The following is a 15,909-nucleotide window of genomic DNA, read 5'->3' on the forward strand; positions in this document are numbered from 1 at the left end:
ATGTATAGGAAATTAAACTAAGGAACTCAACAAAATTCCATGTAAAACGCAACTTCCTCCCGAGCAAAAGTAACTTTTGTTCAGCTCAACCTCACTTACAGCACTAGCCCTTCCCTATCCAAGTCTACCCATTCGTTTTAAGGGTGAAAAGTAACCACCACCACCACCACGACCTCCTCTCCTCTCTAAACAACAAACATTATTATGCCAGAACACCTCCTGAACACGGGATGAAATGAAAATGAAACAAAGGAGAGTGAACAAACGCGGAGAAAGATTTCACTCCTGAATTGTGCAGTGGTGATTTATACTGCGCCCACTTTCTCCATCTTATTATTTTGAGAGGCTCGCTATCTGCTGCTTCTTTCACCCCGTCAAATTCAAGCCTTTCTTCTTCTTCTTCGGAACAAATTTTATTGTATGAGACGCATTTCCACCACCACCACTCGACTTACGTTTTTGCGAATAGTGCTTCTGCTGCGGTGGTGTTAAATAAACAAATGGGATGGGAAGAGAGAAAGCGGCGAAAGTGAGTGAGGGGAGTTTAGTGGATTTAAACCACATTTAAATTTTATTTATTAGATTAGATTAACTATCTGTGGGAGCAGGACTGTTGGTTGGCTGACGAGGATCTTCTTGGCAATGTTGAGACAAGGGAAAAATAATACCGACACCGACAACACTTTAGGAGAGAAATGGGCAAAGAAAGTATTTAGAGGAAAGGAGAGGAAAGGGGTGGGAATTTATTTAAGTGGTTTGACAACTATGTAAGAGGGGAAGAGGAGAGAATTGGAGGAAATTCATGGTTTGAAAAATATGTACCTAGAATTTATGAATTTTTAGGTAATTTAATTAACTGGATAGGTTTGTGTAGTAGAGTACCTAGATATTGTAATTTGGAACGATTTTAGTAAATATTCGCTATAGTTCGTTAAAAATTTTAGGGTTTACCATGATAATTAAGATGAATTTTAAAATATTACCATTCAATCCAAATTAACACACAAATTATATTAATTTAAGCCATATGACCCCTAAAAATATGATAAGTCCTTACAATGGAGGTCTCCGAACGTATTCTAACAGATTCTTATTAAATTAGTTTCAATCCTTCGCAAATTTAATAAATATTAAAGTTGAAAAGGCAGCATCTGCCAATGGGCAAGTTTCGCGGAGACATTTGCATCCTAAGAGGAGAAAACGCGACCTAATGTTGACAAATTTTTCACAATTCAAATTTATTTTCTCCTCTTCGGACAGAAATTGCCATTTGCAAATTCCACACCAATTAAATTTGTGATCTATTGACACTAATTTAATAAAAATCTTTGAGTATACGTTGGTGGACCTACATTGTTAGATACCCTCCAAAGAATGTATTAGGTAAAGTGAAAGTCAAATTCATTCCACGCCGAGAAATTCCAAGAGCCAAAAAAATCACCCCGTAAATTTGGCAAGTTGCTAATTCAGCCGCATTTTTATATTCACATTTCTCTCTCCCATTCCACCAATGAATTTCCATGTCACTTTCCTTCTTTCTCTCTCTCTCCGATAAACAAAATGTGGTTTGGTGGAGCGAAAGAGTCAACTTATTTCTATCGCAAAAATATGGAAAACACTTTCACTCCTCGAGAATAAGAAACACGAATCTGGCATAGATCACAACTCTTACATTCTTCTTTATGTATGTATTTCCCCATTTTTTCCAGATGGACGAGGCAGCAGCTTTTTCCCGTCAAATTATAATGAAGTTGAGACGACGATGCTTTCTCCGCTTGAACGACTTTCTCCACTTCCACAGTTTTATCCCACTTGTTGTGTCGAGTGACATTTTTTTGCCAGTGCAAAATTGGCATTTTTCTGACAATTTATTTCTCATCAGAACAGAATAAATTAACAATTTTTGACTGCAAATCTCTCTCCTGTGTGGATTAGATTTAGAAAATTTTATCTGCATATTTCCTTCGCAATTTGTTTCGCATTGAAATTATTTTTCGTGCTGTGAGAAGAGTGAAGAACAAAATTGCTTGGCATGCGAATACCAAATTGAATCGAATCATGGTGTTCATTTTACTCTGGGTGGGCCTCCCTCAAGGACGTGGATGTGGACGTGCATGCTTGGGTGGATGAACGGAATCCAAGTTTTTCAATTTTTTTCGAATAAAATAAATGAGTTTTTTTCCAGGGAGGAGAAGGTACAAGTAATGAAGGTAGGTAGGTGGGCATCTGTGTCGGAGGGAGGTTTGTACATATATTGGATACATACATGAAGTTATCTATGCACATTTTGTAAGAATGTGGAATTTTTAGTGGGTTAGGATGATGCATGAAATGGGAGAAAGTGTGAGTTTCTGTACTTTCTCCCAGGTTGAGTGAAAATTAGCTAATCGGAGATTTGACCGTGATTGTGGCGATTTTTCAAAATTACATTTCAGGAAATGTGTAAAGTAGGCGGTAAATAAATATTTTGAGTAAAAAAAATGGAGGAGATTTAACGCCTTTAATAAATGATAAAATTGACTTAATTAAATGAAATGAATTAGGTTCGCTAGAATCAAAATCCAATAAAAAAAGTAGATTTTACGATAATAATTGAAATAATTAGATGTAAAGAATCAATTTTATACAAAACTGTCGTACACAAAAATTTTAGAATTATGAAGTATTTAATTGCACCCTAAATTTCACAGTAAATGGACAACACGCAATTTTAATTCAAACCTCTAAATTCTACGCAGTTACAAAAGTTTTCATGAAAACTTTCAATGTAACGGAAACCCTGGATCTTCTAAACTTTGACTCAATTTCTCCCAAATATTTCCCCATCCTCCTTCTTATTCAATCTCTCCCAAATTTCGCCCAACTTATGGATATACTTTCTCCATAAAGAAAATCCCCATTATTTTACCTACAACAAATTTCTCATCATAATAACGCCCAAATTATTTGCTATCTACTCACTCACTCACTCATGTAAAAAAAATTGATCCACTAAACTATAAAAAATAAATTGGACTCACGTGATTTTGCAGAAAGTAAGTTGCGAAATGAGGAACGTGGAGAGGATCAGATTTCTCAGCGTCATATTTCCCATCTTTCCAGGATTTTCCTTCCTTCGCGTGAAAAATATCAAGTCAACCGTTGGATAATATTCGTTCACAAAATAGTTGAGAAATTCACTTATAATATTTTTCCCACCCAACTTGAATAATATATAGTTTACATAAATGAGTTGTTGATTATCGCACTTTTTGAGGAGTAAAAGTTTTCCGAATTTCAATACAAATGTCAGATACAGATTATTCTGTTGGTTGGGGAGACGGCTTTTCGTTGGAGTTTTCCGGCCTGGACAGTCTACACAGAGAGAAAGTAGAGTGAAAGTTAAGTAAATTAGTGTTGACGAGGAAAGTTGCAAATGTAAATGTGTGACGACGAGGAAAGCATTTCAGTGACGACGGAGTTTCGACTTTACTTTGGTTGGTGGGGGTCGTGCTCATTTTGAATTTTGAAAGTGTGATCTATATCTGAGTTTGTTATATTTGTGTGACCGGCTGAGTGAAAGTGTGGCCTGGGGAGAAAGTGCGGAGCTGGATTTTAGTGGGGAGGTGAAAGTAGTAAAAAGTGGGGGTTAGCTGGCATTGTATGGAGAAGTTGTGCTAAGGAGAGAAGTTTATTTAGTGGTGGGCTGTGATAATAAGTAAATGCACTTTTGGTGCAAGATTTTGCTGCAGAGGGGAATAAAATGATGGTGACCTTCCTTACTTCGTGACAAAGTGCAGGATAATATTGTTAAATAAATATGTAGACGGTCTACTAGTGTGTGCGGTAGTAAAGTGGTCACCAGTTTGGTAGAATATTGTTACCGCACAGTGGTAATGGTTCTTAAAAGAGTGGTTTTTATTCCTTTATATTAGAAATTAAGCACGAAGAATTAGCAAATCTGTTGAACAATGTGTTTCTTGACAATTTTACTTTTTTAATGGAAAGGATAATCCACAATTCGTAAAAGATTGAGTTTTAGATACGCGACTTTGATTTGTTGATTTTTATAATGACAAATCTAACGTTACAACTAATGCATCTAACGTTATAAAATTTTTGAAAAAAATTATTTCGAAATAAAACTAATAAAAAAATAAGTATTACAAACTATTTATTTCGAAATAAAACTAATAAAAAAATAAGTATTACAAACTATTTATTTCGAAATAAAACTAATAAAAAAATAAGTATTACAAACTATTTATTTCGAAATAAAACTAATAAAAAAATAAGTATTACAAACTATTTATTTCGAAATAAAACTAATAAAAAAATAAGTATTACAAACTAAGGAGCTCCTAATCTGGCTATTCAATTTACAATAATTAACTACGAGTATCTTTCTTAAATGACATGAAAACTATACAAATTATGTAAAAATCGGTCTAACCCAAGCGAATTAATGCTTCTCTATAAAATGTATGCAAAAATATGTATCTCTTAAATACACACTTCGGTTTAACCTGACTTATAATTCAGTGAAATTGTACATATTTATTTTTGTACAATTATTTATTTTAAGATTAGTGATTTGTTTGATGGCATCCTCGCAAAATGCGTAAATTTCCTAACATTTTAATAACCTGACTGACACAATATATCGAATTATTTGGGCTAAAAGTAGACTTAATCTGATCCAATGTTACAGATAAACAGATAACCAAGTTGTCTGTATATTATCAATTTTACTCGACCGGACAGACATTTAGTGCATTTAGTGGCGAATTGTAACCTACTTTTGCCTTAATTGACTTACAACTTGACTCGGCTTCTCTCTCTCGTAATTTTGTTGTTCTTGTCGTGCAACTAGTCCTTTATGTAGACGTGATTGTTCTTGAAGAGGAAGTTGTTCGCTATGCTTGTATCCTATAATTATGGCAATTTCGTCCACTTTTATCCCTTAAACTTTGCGTATCCTCTACACACTTTTAAGCTGACAGGAACAAGACGCTCACGGGGATGAAGAATGAACGTGGCGAAACAACAACTTTGTATTTCTCTTAAAAGTATGTAACTTAACTTTTGCAACGTCTTAATTTTCACAGTTTTCCCTTGAAAAACTTTACCAAAGAAAGTGAAACAATTAATTTTAATGATAAATTTTAATGAGATTTTGTAATAAAATAAAGTCTCAAACTGCCTCAAGTAGAATATTCTTGGGGTTTAGGGTACGGATTATTTGATTTTGGTAAGAATGAGACTTGCCGATAACCCACCCAGCAGCCTGTTGGATAAGCAGTGGTAAAACCAGGGTGGATTTTTTCAAGGCTCAACTTTCTCAAAATTTCGAGTGAAACTGGGAATGAAATGATCTCTCTCAACGACGAGCATCCGACCAAGACTGATCTCATTTGAGGAAAGTTGGAACCGTTTTATACTCCGCGTCACTGCCAGAACACGCTGCAGTTGTGCTCACATTTTGGTAATCTCCAGATGCAATGTGGATTAAAGAAAGGACTTTTTTATAAATTCAAGTTCATCACTGCTACAAATTTATTTTCCAATATCAAATTGCATATTATAATACATAGTTAAGTGTGATGTATGTATATGTATAACATATCGTTCCTATAAATTCGTGTTTAATGCGACGGGCAACTAACTAAAATTGGAAACATTTAAAGAAAAAAGAACAATATAGGACAGAAATGAAGAGAAAATGGTGTTATCCTATGCACACAATAATTGGTCAATTTAATGCATTTCCTTCCAAATCAGTTTCTGCGAGCGCACTCGGGAACACAGGCGGTGGGCTGAGGTTGGCTCTCCGAATTAGAATCGGTATGGGCGACCCTGCCGTTTCTTTGGTGGGTGATGGTGATGGTGTACTAGAAACGGGAGGAGTTCGTGGCGGCGTAGTTGTCATCGTTCTAGGAAGGATGAAGTTTGGTGGTGGTGGTGGTGGCGAAGTTTTACTAGAAGGGAACCTTATTTTCACGGGAGATGACAAGCTTGGAGGCAGAGTTGTGATGATGTTTAGTGGTGGGGTTGATGGGGGTGGTTGTAGCACATTTGGTTTACTAGAGGGTTCGAAACTGTCCGTGATTTGGATTAGGTTAGGGTTTCCGATGGGTTGGAGGTATTGTAGGTCGAGGATGATTGAAGCATCAATAGTCGCGTTGATGGTGGGTTTGTGCACTTGCACGATGGTCGTGATGGAAGATGATGATGACGAGGAAGAAGTATCAATATCAGATTTGGGGTGATTATTTTTTTCGTCTAATTTTACATCATTATTGTCACCAGAAGGAGGAGGACATTCGATGGGAACACTTCCGGGAAGCTGGTCGATTTGATGTGTACCTTCGAACACGATTTCAAATCCTTTTTCGGCAAGAGCTTGAGCGTAGAGAACTGAAAAGAGAGAGAGGAAAAAAGATTGTCATTGTTTCATTGTTATTTAAAAATGGATGAGAAAGATTAACCCGCCGTCGTTACTCACCGGCATATTGGGGACAGACTTGGTAAAGTATTCCCGGATGACAGAAGGGAAATGGGGCACTTGGTTGAGGCGGAACGAAGTTGGGATCAATTTCAGCGGCTGCTTTCTCCTTCGCGATCCGTTTCCGTTTCGCCCGGTCTCGCTTTCTCTTGAGCTTTTTGAGCTTGAGTTTTTCCATTTCGATGATCGAAGGGGGTGGAGGAGAGCGCATCTCTTCTCCATCAGAGGATTCCGTGCCGTAACCGGGATTCACCCCATCAGCGAATTTGACACCTTTTCGAGTCTTTTTAGGCCCATCGATTATCTTATTTCTGTAAAATTAGTAGAAAGGAAATAAGTAATTAATCAAAATCAAGGCATCGTTAATTTTTTAGGTAAACATGACAAATTAATTACCTGAACCCGGCCGAAACCAAGATTCCCTTTCCTGCCTCAGGAAGTGGAAATATCACAGTGAATGACTTTTGTTCTTCTAATGGTATCTCATCCTCATCCGTGGGTGGAGACGGTTCCACTCCACCCACCTCCTCATTAGGAGGAGTAGTAACAAGGCCAAGAACATCTTTGACTTGGTCGGAAGAAGGGGGTGAAGATTTATCATCGTGTTGTTCCTCTTTCTTCTCACTTTCTGCTATAGCAGTGGTGGTGGTGGTAGCATCAGGACAATCTGCAGGCACGACGGAAGAGCTCAATTTCTCGGATTTCTCCTCTTCATCCACACTACTCGACGAGCCAGCACCACTTTCACCTTCTTCAACATGCATGCTTTCAACATCATTCTTCTTGATTTCACCGTCTTCTTGGCCTTGCACTTTATCCACTCCGCTCGTCCCCTCTGCATAATTGTTATTTGGCGATGAAGCCACGAGTTCCTGTGAAATGAGAAAATAAAATGTAATAAGCAATTCAATCAATTTACCAGGAACTACATACTTCGTTGTACAAGAATTGTGCACATTTTCCTAATAAACTCAACCAACCACCAACTGCTTGTCGCTTGCTTAAAACTTTGTGCAAATCTAATTTTTAAACAGTATGCAATTTCTTGAGCGAGGAAATGAAAAATGCCACCGAGTGGAAAAATAATGCGGAAAATATGCAATGTTGCAATGCGGATGGAAAAATTGTGCCATGAATTTTTACTCGTAAAATCCCAACATAATATGAAACCCAACTTTTCGTAATGAATATTCAGATAGTTTTATTCAAAACTATGTATGTAATTACATAGTAGAAATGTTTATGAATTAGATATTTTTTGTGCCCTGATATAATATTTTTTACACAAAAAGAGACACAGACCAAGAACAAGAATATCAAATAATGAAAACAAAATCTCTTCACAAAGTAAAGTACTACTAATCACATCATATCATCTTTGTCTACTACTAATATATATCACCCAAAAAAGGAGTCTAAATTTTTCGTCTAGTCTTTTAAATTAATTTAGTCGATTCATTATAAAATCTTGAATCCAGCGTATCTTCTGACCAGTAGTTAGTTTTAATCCATTTCTTTTTCTCAGTCCATCATCAATACCACAATTCAGTATTCAGTCAATCCTTTTGCAAGCTCACAGTCTCTCGAGCATTGAGTCTTTTGCGTTTGCCGGGTTATCATTACATGACCACCTCGACTTGATAACAACACCGCGACATGACAAAGTATGTTAAGTACCAAGACAAGCAGGTGGTGGTTGAGATTATCTAGTGTAATAATAATAATGTGACGGAGAGAACAACAACATGGTGATGAGATAGTAGTTTTAGTAGTAGTGGGAGCAATACCTTGGTAATTTTGTCGTCATTTTTCAAGTCCTCATTTCCAGTTTTTGTCTCCAGTGGTGTCGTTGTTTCCGTTATTATTTCCGGTTTTTCCTCAATAACGACCTAAACAAGTTAGAATAAATTACATTAAAGTGGGGCAAATTGATACATTTTTGCTTGTAAAACTTGTTAAACACACATTTTCACGATTGTCAAAAACGAAGCATTATGGTTAAAACTTGAAACAAAAACTGAAATTAGCACTTACACTTTTCTTGAGTTTCTTGGACTTTCGCTTCTTTTTGATTCGATGTTGAGGAGGTGGAGCAAGGGATTCTTCCGTTGGAGGAAGTGCTACAGGCATGGCGAATGGAACGACGGGGACTTTAATGATGACCACCCGTTTGGCAGCAACAGATCCCTGCAATTTATGGAGAAGGATAAGTAAGGTAAAGATTCACAAAATTATTAAAAGTTAGTCAAACAACGCAATGTTATCATCGTTGGAGGAATCAAGTACCATTTCATCTCCATTGTTAGAAGTGACCTCGACTCTGGCGTGGATGGTGAAGGAGCCGTTCGGAATGGCGGTGGGCATAACTTGGAGGACGTTTCCTTTCTGGAAATAAAATAACAAATCAGATCATGAATTATTATTAATCAGTTTCCCTTTTCAAATCATTTCAACCTTAATTATTCTCAAAATTAAATATTTTTACTACTCTTCATACCTGAACGATTTGACACTGCTGTCGCTGTTGGTGGATGGACAAGTTTGATGCCAACTCGGCGAGAGGGTTGACCGGCGCTGGGGCCTTGGCTTCTTTCCAATACGGGGGAAATATGGAAGCGGCTGGATCCACGATAGGAATTAGGTTTGACCTCTGACTACCACTTGGTTGAAATTGGCTGCCCTGATAATATGGACCCTGCAATAATAACATTGCAACATATCAAAAATCATGCATGTCAAAGATCATAACTTACTTGGGCAAACTACACAATAATAAATAAAATAATTAATTGCAAATTATTTACTTTACTCACGTGTGGACTAAAAGCCGGAGCCAACGGGATCTTAGGACGGTCCATTTTGATTCCCATTTCCCTCTCGAGCCTTTCGTCTAGCGAGAGTCGTCTCGGCGGTGAACTGTCCCCATAAGAGGAAGTACCACCAAGTCCATCCCCAAGTCCAGAGAGATCATAGTCTAGCGGCACGTGACCCTCTCCTCCTTGACCGGCCGCCATGGGTGGCGGCGGAAACGGCATAGGATACTGGAACATGGGCGGGAATGATTTCCCAACTTCGACGAAATGATGACTTTCATTTGCAGGAAATTGTGGCATTATGAGACCCATCTGGTTGTTAGCGGCCAACTCGGCGTCACTAATTGTAGAGTCGGCAACATTGGATTGTAGCGGAGGAGAGGAGTACTGCTGGTCAAGGGGTCCATCGTGGTGACCTCCGTGGTGGTGGTGATGATGATAGCGATGGTTATTATGATAGTGGTGATGCTTACTGTGATAATCATCATCCGGATATTCGCCCCAGTCACGATGGTCGCGGCGATCTTTAAAATCTCTGTCGCGGTCATCATATCGTCCTCCTCGCTCCTTTGAATAGTATCGTTCACGATCACGAAGAACTGCTTCGCCTTCGCCGCCTTCCTTTTCCGGTCCGTAATACCGCCTCCCTTCCCGATCCTCGCCTCGATCTCGATCTCGATAGTCGTCGTGATACTTGGACGACGATCTCTCAGTGGGACGGGAACGACGATAACGTAACCCGGTAGTGGGTGATCTTGACCTCGACCTTGACCCACTTCGAGATCTTGATCTACTGTAGGAACGAGACCGGTGGTGTCGTCTCCCTCGACGCCGGTCGTCTCGATGAAGCATTTCTCTGGCGCGGGGGTCACGTTCGACTCGTTCGTCTTCACGATACCGGTGCGAAGATGATGATGATGACCGGTAGCGATCGTACCGGGATGACAAACTGGGGGGTGAATTGTAACGGTGACGACTATCCCTAGAATCGTCTCTTGGTCGACGGTCCCTATTAATGCTGATGTTTGAGGCGCCCGCCTTGTCACCACTACTTCCTTTTCGTTTATCCTCCTCCATTGAGACGACGCTGCCAGGTTTATTGAATTCTCCAGAAGTAACTTTTGTCAGTATTTCGTCCGTTGATTTACTTTCGGCTGCAATTTGAGACATGACATCGTCAAAAGAATTTGTACTCGGGGGAACAGCTTCGCCACCAGTGGGAGGAACAACTTTTTTCTCTCCTTCTCCACTAGCTTCTGAGGAACTTGAAGAACTCGATGACGACGAGGACGACGTTGATGTTGAAGATGACGAATCGTCCCCAGAGTCGCTCGAATCTGAATCAGTGGAGGCAGAGTCGACAAGGAAAAGTTTCTCGCCGGCAGAAGTCGCAAGTGGTTCGAAAATGGGTGGACGTTCACCAGCTTGACTGGCTGCTTTCTTGAGAAGGTCGGACATGTCAAACTTTGTCAAGTCTTCTTTAAGAATGGAGGCGAGTGAAGGAGAAGCAGCATTAATCGTGGATTTGTCAATTTCTTCTATTTTCTTCACCTCAATATTTTCCTCCAGTTTAATGCTTGATGTGGTCGTAATCCTCGCCCCGTCATCTTCGGAATCGTCACTCCAATTAGAAGACCCAATCCCGGATGTGCTGACGGAAAAATGATCGTCACTTTTATTAGCGTCGATAATATTTTTTAAGAGGGCTTCTGCACTCAAATCCTTATCCTTATTTTGCAGAACAGATTGGAGGAAAGGATCGTTGTCGAATTGTGTAAGGATATTGTGCGCAACCATTGTTTGCTGCTGATCGGGGTCAACTTTCTCTTTCATGTTGTGCACAATGAAGGTCTCGTCTTTAACAATGTTGTGTGTTTTGAGGACAAGTTCGGGGAGGGAGTACTCTTCCCAATCTTCGTCCTCGAAATGAAATCCGTCACGACGTCGGCCTCCTCCTCCTCTGTCGGAATCGTGTCGACTTCGACTCCCACCTCCAGATTTGTGATCTCGGTCTCGATCACTTTTCCTATCGCGGCCGCGATCACTATCTCTCCTGTGACGATTTCTGTCCCCACTTGCACCACCGCCTCGGTCACCTCCACGATCGTCTCTTCGACTTCCTCCACCACCGCCGCCACGCTTATCATGGTCATTGTCTTTATCTTTCTTATCTTTGTCCTTGTCGTCCTTTTTATCTTTTTTCTGCTTTTCTTTTAATTTCTCGTCCGTTTCCCCGTCCGAACCGGAACTTGTGCTCTTACTACGTTTATTCTTTGATGATGATGACAATTTTTTGACAAGTTTGCGCTTATCTTTCTTTTGCTGTTTCCTTTCCGCACGGCGGATGAGTTGTTTTTTCTTCTTGTCGGTAGAAGTGTCAGAGTTGGAGGAGTGGTGGGCATCATCATCATCAGAAGAGGAGGAGGAAGATGATGAAGAATCCTCCTCAGAATCCGAGCTGTTTGAAGAACTGGAGGGCGAGCGACCTTTGTTCTTTTTCGAGTCGTGTTTTCGTTTGTGTTTAGAGGATGATTTTGATGACTTTGTCGCTGCAATGGCTGGGTCTTCGCCACGTTGGTGTTTTGATTTCTTTGCTTTTTTCCTGTCATCTTTCTCCACCTTGACGATATCCTTCTCTTTCTCTGGGGTTGGGGGGATGAGCTTAACAGGTTTATCAGTCTTGACCTTATCTTTACTACTTATCTTACTAGCAGAAGAAGCCACGGGAGGAGTAGGAACAGGAAGGACGACAATGTCAGGCACGAAACGCAGCTCCGTCGGTGGGATGATTTTGATCTTTTTCCTCTCTTGTTTAGCATCTTGTCTGATCACCTCTAAAATCTCAATCGCAGAGGATGAAGTATTTCCACCACTTTCAGAATCCTCGGAATGCTTACGTTTCTTGTCTTTGTCAGACTTTGACTTTTTTCGATGCCGACTTTCTCGTTTTTCTTTGTCTTTCTCACCCACAACTTTCACTCTTGAAGAAGAATCTACTTTCACTTCACTCACTTTCTTTGCACTCTTCTTGACATCTTTATCGTCATCGTCGTCATTAGAACTGTCGTCATCGCTTGAATGTTTCTTACTCTTCTTCTTCTTTGTCTTCTTCTGTTTCTTGACCTTTTTCTCCTTCGTCTTTCCTTCCGATTTTGCCACCACTGGATGAACGGGAGGCAAGTTGACCACGACGGGTGGATGATGATCCTCCTTCTCGATGGGAAATTCTTCCGTGTCCATTTCATAAACGTCAGACTCGGGCGATTTCACTTTTCCTTTTACAACGCCCTTCGCTTTTGGGCGAATTTTAGCACTATTATCACTCTCTTCACTACTGCTGCGAGCCCGTCCTCGTGGCCTCTCGTCGGCACCACCACCACCACTGGCCCGTTTTTCAGAAACTTTCTTCCCCACAGGTCTCACCGGGCTGGGTTCTATATATCTCTTCTTCAAGAGGGGGGATGGAGCAGAGTCGAGCGAATCGTGTTCTGGCTCTTCGGATGATTCCATTTCCACTTTCTTTTTAATTTCTGGAGAAGGTTTTCGCGCAGGTTTACTCGTCGTGGTAGTAGTACGAATCGGTGACGGAGTGTCTGGAGGTCGTCTAGTTGATGGAGAAGAGTCGTCCTCTAGTTCTTCGTCCGAATACAAGTGGGACATTGTCACGCCGCGAGGTTTCTTGCCCTCCGGAGGACAGAATGCCGCTTCCGTCGCAGCAAACCATTCCTGCTTAGTCGATTTTGATGTAGATTCCTTCTTGGTTGGAGGAGGAGATGGCATCGCTTTGAAAATTTCGCTCATAATGGCACAAATTTCTGGATCCTCAACTTCCAGAATATCCTTCCTAGTTTTATAATAACCCGCAAAGGAGTGAGGATTCACACCGAAGGAGATGGGAGGAGGATGCTTGGTCCGCTGGACGAGAAAGACTGGGTAGGCCGTGCCAGTATTGAGATAAAATGTGGGACTGCCCACGGGTGGTTTAGTTAATGCTTTACTAAAATCAGTGGTACGGTTTGGCGAGGGGGAGGTCGATCTCGATTCAGAGTCTGAGCTTTTGTGAGTCTTGACACTAAATTAATTAGTAAAATGAAGGAAATAAATATGTGAACCTAATAATTTTTACGTTGCAAGAATAGACTCCACTTTTTTTTACAAATAAATTACATAATTATTTTAGTACTTACCGAGATGTCTTTTTCTCCGCATTGGCCGCCATCAACCTCAAATGTAGGTCTTTAATATGATGTGGTGTATATTGGAACTTGAAATATTCCGTCCAATCAGTCGGCATTCTCACCAAACGAACCTTATCCAACTCCTTTTCCACCGCTTTCCTCTCCATTTCTATACGTTCCGCCTCCTTCCGACGTTCTTTGCTTTCGTCGCGACGCTTCTTCTCTTCCCTGTCGCGAGAGCGAGATCGCTTGGATTTCTTGGACCGGCTTTTGCTACTCTTGTCCTTACTTTTCGATGATTTTGGGCTTTTGGATTTGGAACGAGATTTCCGGGATGACTTTTTTTGTGGAGTTGGAGGTAGGGGCGATTTTGATCTTGATTTGCTTCTCGACAAAGAGACACGCTTAGTGGAGGAGGAGAGTTTCACAACGGGTGGTGGGGGGCTCACACTTCGCGACTTTGACTTGCTTGTACTATATTTACGAATTGTTGTCGTCCATCTGCTGTCCTTGTGATGTGTGGGAGGCGATTTACTCCTGCTCAGACTTTTTCCGTCCTTATTTTTCTCCTTGGATGAAATTCTGGGCGATTTTTCGTGCCGTTTTGATGATGACGACGACGAATGTTTTGGATGGGGAGGAGAAATACTTCTGCGTATGAGGACAATTGGGGATTTGGAACGACTAATTCGTCTCCCCCTTCCGGGAGAGCGAGACTTTCTGCCGCGACTACTACTGCTATGAGGTGGTGACCTACTTCGTCTCTTATCATCGCGTCGACTCGACCTTTCGTGGTGGTGATCACGCTCCTTACTACTTTTCCTACGACGACTATCTCTATCTCGGGAACGTGACCGTCTCGATGTCGGCCCAGGGCTGGGAGAATGGCTTATCGATCTCTTTCTTAAATGACGAGACGCCCCCATTAGTGAGGGTGGCTTCATAACTGCTGGGGACGAACTCGGCGTACTTTCAGACACTGTGGGCTCACTAATTGGCATGAGGGGAGGGATAGCTGCCATATTTTCAGTGATTGGGTTCGTAATCGCCAATCCCATTAGAGGTTGCGGTCCTTCAGTTTCCGATTTAGGAATATTGTTCGTTATAGAGTTGACCTGCTTTAATTTATCACTTAAAATCTTGTTGACCGCAATAATTTCCTTAATTTTGGTATCATCTTCACGAATAGCTTCAATATTCATTTGACTACTACTTTGTTGCTTCTTTTCCTTCGGGTTGAAAACACTGATGCCTTTCAGCACGTTTCCTTTTCGAGAGGAGGACGACGAGGTAGACACGGCTTGTAATTTCGCAGCGGAAAATGCCATCAATCTCTTTTTAGCTTGCGCTCTGTCCAACACTTTTGTGACGGAGGAGGACGAAGACGAAGACTTCGTGGAAGCTGGCCCTTGCACAGCTTTTGGGGAGGAAGAGGTAACAACAACGTCGGGAGTTTCGCCAGGAGCGCTTAGTTTGGTCGCCGTGCTGCTAACGAGTTCGCACTGGCCGGGTGAGGTTATCAACTCATCCTCCGCGGCGGCTTGAGATGGAGAATATCTCGACGAGTCAGGATAATCTGGTGGAAGGGGGATTTCATCTTGAAGATTCTTAATCCCCGTGTTGAACGGAATTGGGATTTCGTCCAGCGGGTGAGGTGCGTCTGGGATGGGGATTTGAGACATGTCGTCGATTCGTGGAGGTGGCGAGGTCGAAGGGAGGGGAACTTTGCCCACGGAGGTGGAGGACGAAGACGAGTCGGAATCGGATGACATAAAGGAGATGATGAGATCTGTACAAGAAATATGGTGGATTTTTTTGGTGTGAAATTTTTGGAATCAATCACATTACATTAAATTAGCGACATTTAATTTTAAGCAATTAAAATACATTTACACACTTACCTTAAAGTTGATCCTATCGCTGCCCTGCACTGACTGATTCCTTGATAATCACAGCACAGCACTCAACTTTAATTATTCAGTCGTTCTTATCGAACTTGTTCATCTCCGTTGACGAGCCTACAATTTCATTTATTATTTAGTCACACCCGTACGAAACAATTACTGCTAACCCGACGACGAATTATTAATTATGACGATGATAAGTAACTTATCTTACTTTGACATGCACAAACTGCCACAAATTAATCAATCAAGGGCAACGTTTTTCAGTAATTCCTTTTGTACTGTGCACTGTTTCTTTCGGGTTCTTGCCGTAATTATTATAAATTCAACTTCACAAAGAATTTATATCACTCACGACTATTACTGACTACTGATAACCCTTAAATATTACTATTAAACTAGTAGACTTATCAAGAATAATTAAATATTATAAATTTTTTTAGGAACCAATTTGCTTTGTGTGGTGCAGGTTCCGCTCACTTCTCTTGGCAAACAAACATGCATGAAGGCAGGTGATGTCGTCTATCGCC

The 15,909-nt window shown here is 40.8% G+C and overlaps 2 protein-coding genes across 6 annotated transcripts in view; both read right to left on the reverse strand.

Moving 5' to 3' along the window:
* LOC110848592 (glycine receptor subunit alpha-2) overlaps positions 1 to 5,403 on the reverse strand; it is a 41,600-nt gene extending 36,197 nt beyond the window's left edge. For 2 of the 3 annotated variants that reach the window (XM_035851170.1, XM_035851168.1), the window contains exons 1-2: positions 4,799 to 5,403; positions 3,021 to 3,354 (exon numbers count right to left, since the gene is read on the reverse strand). In XM_035851170.1, coding sequence (XP_035707063.1) covers positions 3,021 to 3,094 — 74 coding nt within the window. In that variant the 5' untranslated portion in view covers positions 3,095 to 3,354; positions 4,799 to 5,403. The remainder of the gene's footprint in view (positions 1 to 3,020; positions 3,355 to 4,798) is intronic. The other variant, XM_035851169.1, reaches the window with a different exon arrangement.
* A 108-nt stretch (positions 5,404 to 5,511) lies between these two features.
* On the reverse strand, positions 5,512 to 15,796 carry LOC110849406 (serine/arginine repetitive matrix protein 2). 3 transcript variants are annotated; one of them, XM_035851163.1, is made up of 11 exons: positions 15,594 to 15,791; positions 15,377 to 15,493; positions 13,485 to 15,264; positions 9,289 to 13,369; positions 8,982 to 9,179; positions 8,771 to 8,869; positions 8,519 to 8,671; positions 8,272 to 8,373; positions 6,881 to 7,356; positions 6,485 to 6,795; positions 5,512 to 6,396 (listed from the first exon to the last, which is right to left on the reverse strand). In XM_035851163.1, the coding sequence occupies exons 3-11, from the start codon at positions 15,245 to 15,247 to the stop codon at positions 5,732 to 5,734; spliced, it is 7,848 nt and encodes a 2,615-aa protein (XP_035707056.1). In that variant the 5' UTR covers positions 15,248 to 15,264; positions 15,377 to 15,493; positions 15,594 to 15,791; the 3' UTR covers positions 5,512 to 5,731. The 3 variants fall into 3 exon arrangements, with proteins under 3 accessions (XP_035707056.1, XP_035707057.1, XP_035707058.1); XM_035851164.1 differs by having other exon boundaries at positions 9,298 to 13,369; positions 15,377 to 15,786; XM_035851165.1 differs by lacking the exons at positions 5,512 to 6,396; positions 6,485 to 6,795; positions 6,881 to 7,356 and adding an exon at positions 7,660 to 8,190 and having other exon boundaries at positions 15,377 to 15,796.
* Between the last annotated feature and the right edge of the window lie 113 nt (positions 15,797 to 15,909).

The sequence above is a fragment of the Folsomia candida genome, unplaced genomic scaffold (assembly GCF_002217175.1).
Source record: "Folsomia candida strain VU population unplaced genomic scaffold, ASM221717v1 Fcan01_Sc004, whole genome shotgun sequence".
Classification (NCBI taxonomy): domain Eukaryota; kingdom Metazoa; phylum Arthropoda; class Collembola; order Entomobryomorpha; family Isotomidae; genus Folsomia; species Folsomia candida.